General features: G+C 38.6%; 2 protein-coding genes across 2 annotated transcripts in view; both read right to left on the reverse strand.

The window, feature by feature from the left end:
- The window catches only part of LOC102284915 (RNA exonuclease 1 homolog), a 46,058-nt gene extending 41,745 nt beyond the window's left edge, over positions 1 to 4,313 (reverse strand). Inside the window, exon 1 of the mRNA XM_070375972.1 lies at positions 2,833 to 4,313. The gene's annotated coding sequence lies outside the window, so the exon portion shown is untranslated. The remainder of the gene's footprint in view (positions 1 to 2,832) is intronic.
- Positions 4,314 to 16,679: 12,366 nt separating this feature from the next.
- Positions 16,680 to 17,567, reverse strand: part of MOB3B (MOB kinase activator 3B) — a 235,145-nt gene continuing 234,257 nt past the window's right edge. Inside the window, exon 4 of the mRNA XM_070375976.1 lies at positions 16,680 to 16,803. Coding sequence (XP_070232077.1) covers positions 16,792 to 16,803 — 12 coding nt within the window. The 3' untranslated portion in view covers positions 16,680 to 16,791. The remainder of the gene's footprint in view (positions 16,804 to 17,567) is intronic.

Here is a 17,567-nt window from a genome sequence, read left to right on the forward strand (position 1 = left end):
ATTTACTAGGCAGTGACAATTTGGCAACAGTTCAAAGAGCTAAATGCTGCTTACACGGAATTGTACATAATCTCTCAAAAATACATTTCCACTGTCGTAAAAGAAAGTTTTTTTAAAGCATGAGTCTTCTTTTAAAAATTCAGTGGTTCTCAACATTCTCACTAAGGTCCTAAGGTCCCTTCTGTTCTACAGAATGCCTCAAACACAAAAGGAAGCCAAATACACCGTTCCACAACCAACCATTAAAAAAATCTAAAAAAAAAAAAAAAAATTAACAAGTAAAACTCGAAAGCAGCTGGATCCATACTCCTGAGGAAACCCAGAACAGTGCCAAGAGATAAGGCTGCCAGCCATGGCCCTTCACAATACCTGGCAGGTCCTTCCTGACTTTTTAAATAAGGAAATTACCATCTCTTCCCTCTTTCCAAGATACACTTTTCAATGTCAATTACGGCATAATTTACACACTTCTCCCCTCTCAAAAACAAGAGATTTCAGATATGAGATGTTGTCCAAATTATACTTTTCAAACCTCTTAATTTATTTTAGATAACTTACACCTTTTGATAACACACATGTGCTTCCTCTTTACACAATGAGGTTTCCTTTGGCTCACTAGCCTTTCACTTTACCATTCATTCTCTATTAAGAAATTAACTCTATTAAAAGCCAAAGCAAAGTGTGTGACAAAGGTGTGGGGCATTTTGATGGAGAAGGAAAAAGGTGAAGAGCAGGCATAAGCATGAGAATTAACCTACGAATCAAAAGTAACTGGTTCTGATTTTTCTTGAAAGAAACTTGGAAGGGGAAGTAAACTCTGGGTAACCAGCCAGAACTGCATTTTGGCATAAGCTGGGTTTTATTTTGTTGCCATGATTCAGGAAAGGATGTTTAAGCAGCGCATTGGGGTGCTATGGGGGCTGGGTTGGAGGGGAGACATAATATTATTTCCCTTCATGTCAGAAGTTTAAAATGATTTTGCTCCACCAGAAGCTAGACTTGGAGGGCAAATTTTGAAGTCAGAGGCGGAGTTACAACCTTTCCTCAGGCTAGAGGCGATTGGGAAGAACTTCTTCTGATTTGTAACTACACCGTGCCACAAGCCGGTTTCCACCCCACCCACCACCTTTTACCAGAGCTCAGGAAACTCCTTAAGTCCACACTGGGGATGGGTGGCAAAGAGCGAGGATAAAACCACACAGTACTGTGCACTTGCACCTTGCAACCAGCAAACCAGGATCCCGCGTATGAGGAGCAGGAAACTACATGCCTGCCCACCTGCTCCTCGCCCCGCCTCCCAGCCACGTGACCTTTGCCCCGCCCCTTAGCCTCAGCAGTGGGCGGGGCCACCCTCGTAGGGCTGGGCGCTCAAGGTGAGCGCTAGGTTAGGCGGGCAGAGTTTTTCTCCGGATGGCCAGCCCAGTCTACCATCTTCCCAAATGTCCCTGGATGTAACCCCCTCCCGGCTTCAGGAACTGTGTGGACACTCAAAAGGCTCTCAGGAAGGCACCCTCAAACAGGATCTCCATGGCACCCTCACTACTCGGTATATCTCGAGCTCCAACATACTTTAGGTGGGAGGGACAAGTAAGAGGGATTGAGGACTAGTTCTTAATTCTCCTGATCCTAGAGTGCGATGCTGGAAAATCTTACTCATGCAGATTCTAACTACTTGGTTCCTCGTCCCAAGGCAAAGTCCTTGTTTCCCAGAACAGCCGCTCTATAGGAATTGCCCTTAAGTAGGTACATGGTGGTAAACAGCCCTCTTGGAGAGCTGGGGAAGAGGCAGGTTAAGAGCATCAGAGGGAAACGCAGGGGTGTTTCAGAATAGGGGGAGAAACAAGTTTAAAAGAAACTGGTATTACTATGTCCTTTAAGAGGAAACAAACAGATCAGAGGTCCAGACAACCTGTTTAGGAATTCCAGGTTTAATAGTGGCTTGGAGGGTCAGCAGGGGGCAAATGAGAAGACACGCGCCCTCCCAACACACACACACACATCAGTCTGGGCTCTGTGACCCACTCCTGACATCTAGACTGGGGGAGAGGGGAGAGGAAAGAGACATCAGTAAGGACTATCAGACATCCTTCAGGCCCACTGCCCCAGTACCTTGGCTGCATTTTAAAATGATACCTACAAAGGTATCCACAAGTTATGTCAACGATGAGAAACCAATTTTGGTGGGGGGGGGGGCGGCGGGGGGCATTTTAGCCATGAAAAGTGAAATTCACTCAGTTGTGTTAGACTCTTTGCAACCCCATGAACTGTAACACACCAGACTCCTGTATCCAAGGAATTTCCCAGGTAAGAATACTGGAGTGGGTTGCCATTCCCTTCTCCCAGAGATCTTCCCCGACCCAGGGATGGAATCCAGGTCTCCTGCATCGCAGGCAGATTCTTTACCACAGTAAATTTACCATACTATTTTAGCCATAGTAATGCTATATTGATTGACTTTCTCAAGCTGCAGTACTTTAGAACTGAAGACAAAAGTAACCCTTACACCTATTTCCAATCAAGAAACCTCCTGGGTTCTTCCAAGGATTAGTGAAGGGAGAAGGCAGGAACGGTTGGTAGCCAACCCTTCCCCAAACTCACCTGACCTTCCCACGAGCCCTTTCTCACCCATTAATTCACCCTGGCTCCTCTGTAGCCCGAGCACCTCCAAGCTGCTGCAACTACCTTCCTTACTCAATTCCCACCGCATTTCCTGGTGCCTGAACTGGCAGTACAAATGCTGGCACCAACCCCCGGGGCTGTCAAAAGGGCACGGAAAATGGCAAAAGTAACCCACGGAGCGTAGCATGGACTACTGCTCGAGGTTCACCTCACCTGGCTCCGAAAACGCGCCTGCACTGTTGCGGTGACAGTACCGGGAAAAGGCGAACCCCCCAGCCCACTGCTACTTCTGCCTTATATAGTCTGCGGCTACTCGGAGGCGGCGTCTTGTAGCTTTTCCAGCCAATGGGCAGGCTGGAGCTGATGTCAGGGGAGAAAATGGGGAGAGAAGGATGATTCTGAGAATGGATGGTAGGGTAGTGGCAGATGAGTGTAGTGTGTGTGTGCGTCTATCTTCTACAGGGAAGGAGGTTCATAGAGACCTAACCTACATTTAGGGAAAACAATCTCCCAAGAGCTGAAAGGACATTTGGGTTAAGGAATCCCCTGCCTTGTGGATGCCTACCTTGCCTCTAAACACCCTTTGACTTGTTACAAGTTTGACTGTTAACCTTCATGGATCAGGGAGAGAACTTCAGTGTCAAAGCGCATCTAAACTTTGCCTGTCTCTTAGACAAGGTATGCAATTTACCCAAGTTCTCATTTTTTGGTCTGTCTAATAAACTTGTCTTGCACAGGGTGGTAGAATTCTGTGTGATATAATGTGTCAAAGTGCATAGCATAAAGTAGGTGAGAATTTAGGAGGACAATGACACTGCCCCAGTTCTTTCCCTCCCCATCATCCACACATATCCACAAAGGATCTGATTACATGTTTCTAAAATCCTTCCAGTTGAAACACTCCTAAAAGGGAAACAGTATCCCGATTCCATTGGTCTTCTCTGTAAACTGAAATACTCCTAGGATAGATAGTTTCATAAGTCATTGATTACATAAATTAGTCTTTGAAATGCTTTCCCCTCCCCCAATACCACATCCCAAGCACGGGTGCTTGGTGGGGAGAGAGAAGGTAGGGGCCTCTAGCCCTAAAATATTCAGGACCCATAAATCCCCCTCTAGGAAATTAGATGCTGGAATCCCTCCTTCCTTTCTCTTCTTCTGGAAAACAATGATATCGCAAATGGTTATGGATACTTTAAAAGTGGAAAAAATATTTTCCCCTAAATCTTACTGTCCCATGAGAGCACCCTGATGACTTTGAAACAATTGAAGAATGCCAGGAGTCTCTAATACTAGTTTTGTCTCTTGATACGGCACACCTGTTTTGCCAGTAAACAGCAATGGGTGTGTTCTTTTTGCTTTGGTGGTGGGGGGGGGCATAGAAGTGGTTGCCCCGAAATTCCGTAAAATGCCCACAGGTAAGGTAAAAAAATGACATACTCGTATTTTAAAAAGAGCCAGCCTAGAATGAATATTTTGCATAAGTCACTTAACAGGATCATTTTTTACTTGATGAACTTTTTCACACCTTATTTCCTTATATTTTTTCCCTTAAATACTTTTTATAGCTGAGAGAATTTTATTGAATATGCCCTCCTTTGAAGACACTGGAAAATTTGGTCTCGGCAGAGTTTCCAAATTATAAATGAGCATCACGAAGGTATTTTTTATGACAAAAATATTACAGTTGTCTAATCATCTGTGGGTTCCTCGCTGGGCTCCTCACTCTGAATCATGTCTGACTCCTCATTCTCCTCTGAGGCTGTGGAAGTCATGTCTGTCATCCTAGATTTTGACCTTGTGTCTGACTTCTTTAATTCTGAAGAAGTGGTGCCCCAAAATGTGCTGCTCTCAGCACTCTTAGAAAATGATGTGTCTGATACACCTTCTGATGGATGAAAGTAAGATAGGGTGGCCAGCTCTGGGTTGACGGAGTATTCACCAGTCTGACATGCTTGTTTATATCTGAAAACAGAAACATACATCAAGAACTGTTTTTGTGTGTGTTTGCAGCTTGACTTAGAAAAGCATCTTAAAATAATATATGAATTCTGTCCAATATATTGTCTATTTATTATTACACTAGATAAATGAAAAATGTTAGACTCTACACAGATGTGCTATTTAGAACAGAGTTCATAACCCCTTTTGTCTCAAGGCTATGGAAAAAGAATGCATTAGCTTCTCTATCACCTTCCCAATTGACAAGGGTTGTTTCTCTAGATGATTATTTAAAATATTGAGGACAAGTTCAAGTGTGATACTCCTTGAGAGACAGCTCCATGGTCCTCTCCAAAGAGAGGCAAAGGAGCCAAACTGAATACCTTATAAACTTGGGAGTCGTGTTTGCCCAGCCCTCTACTGAGGAAAGGAGAGTGGGAGTGTCCTGTCCTGTGTTTTAAAGGCTGTGAGGTCTGCAGACTTACTTCATCATCTTCATTTTGTACAGCATGGCACTGCAGATTGCCAACAGGACGACAAAAAGGAAGAGGGTCATCAGTGAGATGCCCAGCATTAATTTTAACTTGGCTTCCTGTATTCTTGCCGTGTTGTCTTCCCATGTAGTATTCACATCAGAGTCTAAGAGGAAAGAAAGAAAATGCAGTGGGAAAGAGTGACTGTGTTCAGCAAGTTTTTCTGGCAGAATAAGGATCACAATGCAACTGGAGAGACGCCTTTGCCACCCAGAGTCTTCACTGCACTCTCCCCTCTACCTTCATGCAATGCCAAGGAGAAGGCTATAGGCCACTTCCTATGGACAAAGACTCTCAACTTTTTTTTTTTTTAACCTTTTCCCTTCACAGCAATCTTGGAGGAGCGGACCCTCACTCCATTTTCCAGGATCACAGAAGTTTATGGATTTGCCCTTGGCACATAGCTAGTAAGTGGCAAAATCTGGTATCAAATCCAGGTGACCAGATGTTAAAACATGTATCAGTCTTCCTCCTTGTATAATTAAAAACCAATCCAAGACTTGGAAGAGATTACTATTAAAAATGTGATGAAATTACACACATGGGATTAGTCCTTCAGGAGAGAAATATTCATTTCTCCTGTTGGCAGGAGTTGATTTTTCTTTTAAGTTAAAAGGATGATGTACTACAGTGCTTCCTCCACAAGGCTTAAGAACTGAATTTGTCTTTTTATTACTGTGATCAAATGTAGTGTATTTGATGTTAAAGAAATGGAAACTTAGCTAACTTTCTAAACATATGATTAAAATCATGTCTGGATCCAGAAACATCAAAAGTCTTTTTACTGAAGAATAAATATATATATTTACTGCCAAATCTTATATCTTCCTGAATATATGTCTGACTTAATAGGCATGTAATGGTGACTTTAAATGATCATGTTGCTATTTGTCCCTTCTCCCCCAACATCTTTTCACTCAAAAGTTCCAATGATTTTTCATGATTTTTTTTCAGGTAATGATGTTTTGGTAATAAGCAATGACAAATTCCCATGTGTATACTCTCTTATATTAAAAAAAATTAAAATTGTCCATGCGCAATCCTAGGCCAAGGGGAGAGAAATGTATACAGTTGTGAATGACTGATATCTTGACTTTGAGGCAGATTATTTTGGAAATAAATTATATTAAAATGGGCTGTGCTCCTGAATTAAAAGGGCTTTTGTAAAGAGGTGTGCTTATAGTACATTTGTTTATCAAGGTGATGGTCAAAACTAAAGAAGGGTTTGAAATTCCTAACCATTGGAAATTATAGAAAAGCTAATTACAAGTTGGGACAGGTTTTTCCCAGCGCCCCGCCCCCCCCAAGCCACAGTTTCTTCATCTGTAAAATGGAGATAATACCAGCTTTCATGGAATTGCTGTGAGGATTGACACAATGACATACGTAAAGTGTGGTAGGTGCTCAACACGCAATAGAAAATCCATCATGCTCACTTTCATTACTCAAAAAGACAAAATATTTCCAGAACATCGTCATTACTGGTTGTCACTTTTCTAAATAAAGAAGACTGACACCATTTTCTTGACTCACTGAAAGGCAAGTGGCATTAAGTGTCAAATAACCCAGCACAGAATTATGGTGGTAGGCCCTACATGTATTACCAGATGCTATTTCTTTTTCAGTGTATTTACATAGGACAGAGGTTTGGGGAAATTTAATATGATGCCTTGTTATGAAATTTTCCATCAAAGTCAGGAGTTCTTTTATTCATATAAATAAAATCAAGCCATTAATGAAAACTACATCCGGCAGCAGGAATTCTCTCGTTTGTTGGTGGTGGGAATGCAAAATGGTACAGCCGCTTTGGAAGGCAGTTTGGTGGTCTCTTACAAATCTGAACATAGTCTTACCCCATGATTCAGCAGTCACAATCCTTGGTATTTACCCGAATGAGTTGAAAACTTATGACCACACAAAAACCTACGCATGAATGTTTATAGCAGCTTTATTCATTATTGCCAAAACTTGGAAACAGTCCAGATGTCCTGCAATAGGTGAATGGATAAACATACCAGTACATCCATATACTGGAATATTATTCAGTGATGAAAAGTAGTAAACTGTCAAGTCACAAAAAGACATGGAAGAAACCTAAATGCAGAGTACTAAGCCAAAGAAGCCACTCTGAAAAGAATACATGTATGTTTCCAACTATTTGACCTTTTGGAAAAGGCAAAGCTATAGAGACAACAGAAAGATCAGGGTTGGGGAAGGGAAAGATGGCTAAGTAGATCACAGAAAATTTTTAGGGCACTGAAGCTACTCTCTATGGTTGTAACGGTGGACACAAGATAATTCGTGAAAACCTGTAGCATTGTGCAACTCAAAGAATGAACTCTAATGTAAACTGTGAAGCTTAGTTAATAACAATGTATCAATATCGGCTCATCAATTATTAAAAAAAAATGCACCACACCACTGGAAGATGTTAATAATAAGGAAAACTAAGTGGGTGGAATATATGAGAACTCTTTACTTTCCACTCGATTTTTCTGTAGCCTAGAACTGCTCTAAACAAGTCTTTCAACTAAAAAAAACTGCATCCTATGTATTGTTCATTTGCCTACAACTCCATTTAGTTTACTGTTTCTATTTACTTCCAGGAATAGAAGTTACACAACAGGAAGATGGAAATATCTGCAATGTGGTCATGGAGAACACTGTTTAGAAACCATGCCTCTCCTAAAACTGTAAATGTCCTCTCTAGTGTAACATCAGTCACCATACTACTCTCTTACAAATACCACACCTTACTGAGGAAAACAGTATCACCATCTAGACACTAAAATGTGTGTGAGTATTTATGTATCCATTTCATTGAAGTATTTTGCTCTTACTTGGAATTGGGTGAAAAAATTGATCTCGTTGGTTGTCCTCACTGGTGGTTGCATTTATAGCTGTTAAAACAATAAATTGGTGTTATGGTAAACAAAATTCACTTACTAAAATTATTGTGTGTGTAGATGTGTGTGTATACTATATACAGTTCATTCTCATTTTTCATGGTAGTCATTAAGTCATGTAAGCACTGAATTAAATGAATACTGAACCATCATCATTCCTAAGGGAAATACAGCATTAGGTTCTTATGAGCCTCTGGTCATATAACCTTGTTTTTGACCCAGTAACCTTGTTTTATGTATGTTTCTGTTTAGAGACACTTTATTTAGTATATATGGCTGATTGATTATACTTCCCTGGTGGCTCAGGAGGTAAAGAATCCACCTGCAATGAGGGAGACCCAGATTCCATTCCTGGGTTGGGAAGATCTTCTGGAGAAGGGAATGGAAACCCACTCTAGTATTCTTGCCTGGGAAATCCCATGGACAGAGGAGCCTGGTGGGCTACAGTCTGATTCATTAACACTGAGCTCACAATCAATAGCATTATAACTCACACCTGTATGAAGCTTATATAATACACACATTTTTCTTCCTGAGGTACATAACAGCCTTCTCCTATTTAGGAACCAAATAGCATTGTAATACTACACTTGGAGGGCATTTAAAATAGCAAAATTGCCAGCAGAAAGCACAAAAATGCAAAACACCTTACACTAAACAGGCCACAAAAAAAGATATTTTGTTTACAGCAAGACAGCTGGGAAAAAAAGGCCTTTGTTATACTTTAGCTGGGAACAAGAGCTTCAGGCAATTAAATTTATTTTTGCTACTCTGTGTGTGTCCATCAATGACTGTGAAAGTTCTGAAAGTATTGATTTGGAGAGTTCCAAAGAAATTTTAAATGTAGGTAAATTCACAAATACAGAATCTGCAAATGAGGATCCATCAAATATGGCATATAATTCACATAATGCATGCATATGTGTGATACATGAATTATATTTATGCGTGTATACATTCATTGATAATATACATGTTATGTGTATACATGCATACATATAAATGCTATGCATGTGATTTATAAATGAATGCATGTACATTTATGGTTTACATATTACTTTTGTGCATGCATATATTTTGATATCTACTTTGCATTCACTCATGCATCCCCGTGTCCTTATACACATACTGCTCCAAATACAAAGAGGGATACTATTGAGCAAGAGCCTTATTTAAAATTTTTAATCATAAATAAATTAAATGGCTAGATTGTAACATCTGTAGGAGAAAGAAACTTTTGGTGAGAGGATCAGAAGACGTGTGACACTTGATCAACTTTCTGGGTCTGTGTTGTATTTGCTATTCACGTGATGATGGCAGCAAAATGTTGACATATTAATTCTTAGTATTAGAAAAATTTACACTGATCTTGGCTTTCTTACAGAAGACTTTAGAAAACATTTTCCCAGCTACCTAAGTACTATGAGTTTACCTTTAGCTAACATTGTCCAAAATGCAGGCTCATTTGGACTCTGGGTTCCTTCTGTTTAAAAAACAAAATAGAACAGGATAACAAAATAAGGTAATTTGACTTTAGTAAAATTGTGATAGAATGTTCATTTTTTTATGTTAGTCTAGTCATGTAACAGTTACACCTTGAGTTCCTGCCATGTGCCAGACCCTGTGGGTGGCATTAAAGTTACAGAAATGAACGAGATACAGGTCTTATGTTTAAGGAACACACTCTTACTTTGAGAGGCAGACAGACAAGAATCACTGTTCATCACATTGCAGGAGAATGAGGGCTTTCGTAGCAACGCACAGGTCGTACGCACAGAAGGATCTAATTCACTTTCAAAAGCCGGAAACACTTCGCGAGGGAGGTCATGCTCTCACAAAGGCTCAGAGGACTAGGAATTGTTTGCCAGATAAACTATGTGAGAGAGAGGTCCTTCCACGGTGAGCAAACGCAGGTGTTCTGAGCAGGTTCAGGTAGTCTGGTGTGGAGAATATGGGTGGGGAATGCGACCAGAAACGAGACTGGCAAGTTCTTCAATGGTCAGATCACTTCAGACTTGAATGCCTGGCTAAGAATTTAGAATATGACCCCAAACCTAGCAGTAAGTTACTGATGGTATTTAAGAAGGGGGATACCAGGATGATAAGATTTCTATTTTTAAATATTACTCTAATATGGTTATTCAAGAAAGTGAATAACCATATTAAAGGAGTCATGAGAAATATACTTGGATTGTATGAACTGGAGAATATAGGGTTTCATGTAATGACAGTTCACTGTCTTCAATTGACCACTGCTCTTTCAAGACCTTAGAGAAAAGCCATCCTGAGTTGTTATGATTTCACAAGTATGTTATAAGAAACAGTACTGTCAGAAAAGTAAAATGATAATTTTGATTTTGTAAACTCTAGCTCTGAACTCTCCACTAATATTCTTAGGAAATGCTAAAAATCAACTCTAAGCAGAGTTAAGTTTATTTACCAAGTATGTTATTGTTAAAATTATTACTATAACTTTTAAAATTATATTAAAATGTATTAAATATATTTATATAAATGTATATTTATACACATGATATTTTATATAAATATATATTTAATATAAACATAACTGTAATACATTTTACTACAATCAGGTTGTATTTTGAAAAGAGTTCATTTCCTATCCTTTGTCAGGTAAATCTGAAAATTGATTCCTAGATTTTTACCATTTAAAAGATTTTAGAGTGATTTTAAATTGTAGCAGTATGAATTCTTTAAGTACGTTATCACTTTACGAAATATTCAGAGTAATGAAAGTTAAATTTTTAAGTCATATAATGACATGCTCCAGGTCTGACTACAATGTTGTAAGTTTAATACTGTGAGTAGTTTCTCCAAAAGGTTCTTTACTTTCTTCATGGCTGACTATTTCAGGAGGTGCCGTTGTGGTTGTTTCATTGAAGAGTTTATCTAGGAAAAGGCATAATGGATTATCGGCATATAAAAATATTGACTCAACATTTGTAATTAGGTATTTTTTAAGCTAAAAAATAGAACAAAGGAAAGGAGAGAGAAAACCAACAATAACAACAACAACAAAACCAGAGAGAACGCTGTTGACATTTTCCTGAGATACCTTAAAGGAGGGGAAAGAAGCAGCCACTGAAGAATGATGTTTGTACAATAAGAGGTTGCCTGAGGTGGGATTGATGTGCCTATAATTTGTGAGAGAGGAGAAACTGGGAGTGTGGGGCTACACACTTCCTCTGGCACTAAGGAAGCTCTGTTGGGTGAAGTACACGGGCTTCACGTGGTTTCCGGCACAGGCTCTGAAGTAATACTATCCACCTAGGACAACTTGGTTGCTGGTTCAGTGTGATGACATGAAAGAGGCGGGTAGCAGCTGTGTCCTGGTAAGCTGGAAACATATGCGTGCTAACCACTCAAATCAGTTTGGGCAATTAAAATTTGGGGTTACAGCTCAAGGATTTCCAGGCCTGATTTAGGCTATATCTCAGTCTATAATGCATCCATCTGGAGGTATGTAAGAGTCAATTTGGGAGAAGTTGTGACTGAAAAGCTTCCCTGATAGCTCAGCTGGTAAATAATCTGCCTGTAATGCAGGAGACTCCGGTTCGATTCCTGGGTCAGGAAGATGCCCTGGAGAAGGCAAAGGATACCCACTCCAGTATTCTGACATGGAGAATTCCATGGACTGTATGGTCCATGGGGTCACAAAGAGTCAGACATGACTGAGTGACTTTCACTTTTACTTTTCACTTTGTGACTGGAGGACCATTTATTTTTCTCCCTATGAAGTTGGCAATTTCAGTTAACTTTGCTTCAGACAGGAAAGGATGCAGTGTCGTATGAATTACAGGCAATCCCACTCTAGGGAGATTTCTACTGAGCCTACAGACAACATTATTATAGGTAACTTGTTGGAAAGAAAGGATGGAAAAAAATAATCCATTACCAGAGCTGACATGGACTCAGGCAGGGCTGGAATGACTGGGATGTAATCCTTAAATACTGCTTTGCAACCCCCATTTGATTTGAGAGAAACACGTCTGGATTGCCTCACTACTGCCTGTCCTCATCATTTTAGGGACTAGAAGAATAATTAGTCAAAATTATTCTGGAGATTTCCATCTCCTTGGGGAGCTTGCTTCTCCAGAATGTCCCCACCACTCAACAAGTCTCTGTTAGAGCCCCAGTGAAAATGGCAAAAATTTCTTATCCCAATCCAACTTTGACAATCCTCTGGGGTCCTGAATTGTGGGAAGAGAAGTTACGGTTTTGAAATCTCTTCCATGGGTCCTGTGGTCATCGATAATCCATCTCCTAAAGGGAATTTTAGGTACCTGGCCTGTTGAAGAAACAGTTCAAGATGTTGTCTGCTGTATGCAAACAAAATTCCCATAAGAGATCTGTCTAAATTAACGTGTGCCCTCGAAATGTCCCTATGTCATATTTATATTTCAAGTTTTGGAATTGCTCAAAATGTTCCATTATTGTCAAGAAGTTTTATTAATTATTAGGCATTGCTGAGTCTGGTTTTTCCTATTAAATATTGTCATAGTCTGAAACATTCTCTCTTGCCCTATTTACTTTCATCCTCTTTTCCTTGTCTTCTTGGGTTTCATAGATATGAACTATTGATGCTTTAAGGTGAGGGATGTGGTATATATACTTTAGAGACTTGCAATGGCCTCCAAAGTGACATGTTGGCAACACTTCCTCATTTCCTCTATCAGTAGTTATACTCGGTATAAAGATGCAAAAAAGAGATAATATTTGAAGCTGAAAGCACAAAGTAGAAAGAAGTAAAAATGTGGGTTTAAGAAAAAAACAATCTTCTGGAGTCCTAAATTTATTTATTTTCTTTTCCTTTCCACTCAAACCAAAAATATGAGGCTAAGAAAGGTAAAAAAACATTCTTGCCTTCTGAATTTACCAGTGCAATGGCTATGGTGGAGTCTCCTTATTTTACGAATTAAGACTCCCTGATGCTATTAGCTCCACTAAGACCTTTTTCCTACCCAATAGTCCGCAGTGCTATTTTGAAATCTTGCTTTAAGTGTTTTTCCTATTTGCAGTGCTGCCTTTTTCAGTACTTACAGTTTCTCAGAGAAAAATTCAGATCAGTTGTTGCTCTCACGGATATTTCAGACTGTGTGCCATTTGGATTTTGTGTTGTGAAGACATCTGAAAACATAAGATCAAAACTTTTCAGCAGCTAGGTAAGTCAGTAAGTAAGTAGGTCTTGTTCCTAGGTAAGCCTTGTTCCTTTTACATTTTTTCCTCATCTGAATTTTTTCCTAAAACATATACATTAATTCTAAAAAAAAGATAATAAAGTATTTGAGACATTCTTCAGCTACAAAATAACAAGTGGGGCAAGGGTCAAAAACAAAATTCATGGGGGAAAAAACCAAACTAGTATCCTTATGCTAAATGATTCTTTCTGAAAAGAAACTATTAAAGAATTACAAAAAATATATACAAGTGCATAATGGGTGCTGAAGGAGGTTTGTAGATGTGTAATATCGTTACTGTTTGTATTATCATTGTTACATTTTAGCCAAGAAGCATTCACTTGCCCTTGAACCTTCTGCTAGACTGTAATAGTTCTGCTTTAAAAGCACATATTTCAATAACAATCACAATCTCCCAAATGGATTCACATTTACATATGCACATAATGAATCCTGCTCTTAAAGAGTTGCCAGTGAGGCTGGTTGTAATTTAAAACTAATGGATGTATCTATTCAATCAGAGTCAAAGTAAAATGGATCAAGATGCCATACTGAACATACATACACAGATTTCCTCTTTCCAGAATCTCATGAAATGACAGAAAATTTTACACACATGAATGTGTATATGTGTAGTATATACATATACATTCATTTCCCCAACACACAGACACACACACACAGTCATTAATTTTGAAAAATTTCTGAGGTAGATCTATGGAGAAATAGAAGAAAATCATAGGTCAATATTTAATGCTATGAGTTATTAGAGTATAAAAACTAAAACATTGTGGATCTTTGCAGGGAAAGACAGATCAAAGAAACAATGAAAAGGTATTAATAACAATTGACCCAATTTCAAACAGAATTTCGATTATATGAAATGTGAGTTTCATATCAGTAGGGAATTAGTGTTAGACAACTGGCAATCCTCCTCGAAAAACGTAAAGTTTTATGACTATTTTATACCATATACAAAAGTAATTGAATTTAAGACCTAAGAGTTTTAATAAAAATATGAAGTTATTAAAAAAATTGGAAAATAATTTAATATCTTGGATTGGATAAGGCCTACCTAAACAAGATACAATATGAAGAAGTTGTATAGAATAAATTGTATAGAATAAATCAATAAAGAAATTGATTAATCAAGAATTGATCTTATAAAATTTTAAATTTTCTCTGTGATTAGAATACTTAAACAGGTTTAAAGGTGAGTGACAGCCTGGGAGAAAATACTTGTTACTTTTACCATAGAGAAAAGATTGAATATACTAAATATAAAAAAGAGCCCTTACAAATAAATAAAAATACAATCTAATAGAAAAAATGGGCCAAGGATATGAACAGGTAAATCATAAAAGTAGAAATAAAAATGCCCAGTAAATATAAAGAAACATTCTCAGCTTCACAAGTAATCAGAGTGCAAATTGAAACAGTAATGAAAATTCTCACTTATTCACAAAACGTGATTAACATTATTCAGTATGTGTGACATTGTGGAGCATTCTTGATAGATGTGTTTTAGAGTACAATTTGGTGTTACCTATCAATATTTTAAAAGATTTATCCTTGATTCAGAAATTTCAGTACTTGGTATCTATCCAAAGAGAGATACACTCAAGTGTACGTGAGAACAATATACAAGAGAAAAAAACTGCATATAATCTAATTCTTTAATAAGACAGTGGATTAATTATGGAAAATCATTTCATGGAATACTATATATCCATTAAAAATAATGAGGTATACATGAAAAAAATCTCCAGAGTTCTTAAATGAGAAAAACCATGTCATAATACAATTCTTTAGTATAGTCCCATTTATGTTATGAGTCTGTGTGTGTGTGTGTGTAAGAAAGATTTTTTAATCAAAGTAATCATCAGGCTCTTGGTTTACTTAATCTCTGAGAATTAAAAATAGAGAAACATCCTGAAAAGGGAACAACTGCATCATTTTGCAGTCGATACATAGTACACATAGCCTGGGTTGGATAGATTAGACACCGCTCCTGACACTGCTTCTTTGTAGCTATGAAACCTGGCCATCAGGGATTTTTTTCACCTACAAAAGAGGATAGTGATTCCTCAAAGAAAGAATAGAAATACAATTTATGTACTAATTATAGTTTTCAAAGTACATGAATATATGTATATATGTATACCTTCATTGTATTTCTATTTTTTCTTTGGCTAATATTATTAAAACTTCCAGTATAGTTAGATTTAATCTTAATTATTTTTAATTTTTAACACGAGTTTTTTATGAACTTTTCACATTTTAAAATGGTGGACCTTATAAGGACATGGAAAGCTTGTATGAAGAAAGGTGAATAAATTGAAGTTTAGCAGATCTTCCAAACATCTCAAAGTCATCTTGTTATGGGTTGAATTTTGTTTGCCCCAAAAAGCTATGTTGAAGTCTTCACCTTCAGCACTGCAGAATGTGACCTAATTTGAAAATTGAGTCATTGACAATTTAACTAGTTAAGATGAAATCGCATGGGAGTAGGTGAGCTCCTAAACAAAAACAGTGTCCTTATTGAGAAGAGGGAAATTTGGACATGGAGACACAGGAAGAACTTGTGAAGACCGAGGCAGAGACTGGAGTTCTGCTGCTCCAAGCCAAGGAATTCCTGGGGCTACCAGAAGCTGGGAGGTGCAAGGGAAGATAGTCTTCTAGAGTCTGGGCCACGTCCGCGGCTTGTTAGGAACTGGGCGGCACAGCAGGACATGAGTGGCAGGTGAGCGAGCAAGCAAGACTTCATCTGTATTTGCAGCCGCTCCCCATGGCTCACATTACTGCCTGAGCTCTGCCTCTTATCAGATCAGAGGAGGCATAATAAACGTAATGGGCTTGAATCATTCAGAAACCATCCCTCCACCACACCATCCATGGAAATATTGTCTTCCACGAAACTGGTCCCTAGTGCCAAAAACATTTGGGACCACTGCCCTAGAGGCTTTGAAGAGAGTACGGTGTGACCAAAACTTTGATTTTGGATCTCTGGCTTCTGTGAGAATTGTGAGAGAATAAATTTCTTTTGCTTTGAGTCCCCTAGTTTGTGGTACTTTATTTCAAGAAGCTCTAGGAAACTGACACACATCTCCAAATAAATTTTGCTTATCCCACCACAGAATTCGTTCAGTTGTTACTAATGTGAATACATAACCATGCTGCTAGGATAAGTCCTATATTAATTATAGACAGTTACCAAACCTTATTAAACTTCATAATATCTCATGGAAAAAGTTGAAGAAAATAAGAATTCCATTTCATACACCAAGACGTCTACAAGGTAAATTAAAATTTAAATAGGAAATAAAATGATTATAGAAATTTTAGAACTTATAAACCAAATCAGTCTAATCATCTTTTGCATGTGTATTGCCATTAACTTGGAAAACTTACACTGTTTTACATCTTTATAATGATCGCCAGTTTTCTCAGGAGTATGCTCCTTATTTTCTTCTTCCGTTGTATGGGGCTGTTCAGGCACGGGATGTTCAGGCACGGGCTGTTCAGGCACGGGCTGTTCAGGCACGGGATGTTCAGCCACAGGCTGCTCAGGCACAGGCTGCTCAGGTATGGGCGTCATCTCATGCTCTGGAAAAAAGCATGACCAGAGGTCAGAAATGTGTTGATTTCTTTCCCAATTTTTTTAAACTGCACTTTCTTCCCAAAGGATAGGAGACAGAGATTTAAAATCTAAGTTATATCATATTTCCAACAATGCACTTTATGTCACCCTAGAGAAAATTGCCATGGACTGTTGGAGAGGGTAGGGAGAAAAGTGGTCCCTCCTATAGTATCGGTGGGAATGTAAATTGATACAGCCACCATGGAGAACAGAATGGAAGTTCTTCAAAAAACTAAAACCAGAGTTGCCATATGATCCAGCAATCCCACTCCTGGGTATATACCAAGATGAAACTTTTCATTCAAAAAGCTACATGGACCCTATGCTCATAGCAGCACTACTTACAATAGCCAAGACATGGAAACAGCCTAGATGTGCTTTGAGAGATGAATAAAGAAGATGTGGTATACATACACATACAATGAAATACCAATTAGCCATAAAAAAGGATGAAATAATGCCATTTGCAGCAACATGGATGAACCTAGAGATTATAATATTAAGTGAAGTAAGGCAGAAAGAACAAGACAAATACCGTATGATATCACTTGTATGTGGAATCTAAAATACGACACAAATGAACACATCCATGAAACAGACACAGAGAACAGATTTGTGGTTGCCAAGGGGGAGGGGGTGGAGAGGGAAGGACTGGGAGTTTCAGATTAGCAGATGCGAACTATTATATACAGGATGGAAAAACAACAAGCTCCCACTGTATAGCACAGGG

Source organism: Bos mutus, chromosome 8 (genome assembly GCF_027580195.1).
Source record: "Bos mutus isolate GX-2022 chromosome 8, NWIPB_WYAK_1.1, whole genome shotgun sequence".
NCBI lineage: Eukaryota > Metazoa > Chordata > Mammalia > Artiodactyla > Bovidae > Bos > Bos mutus.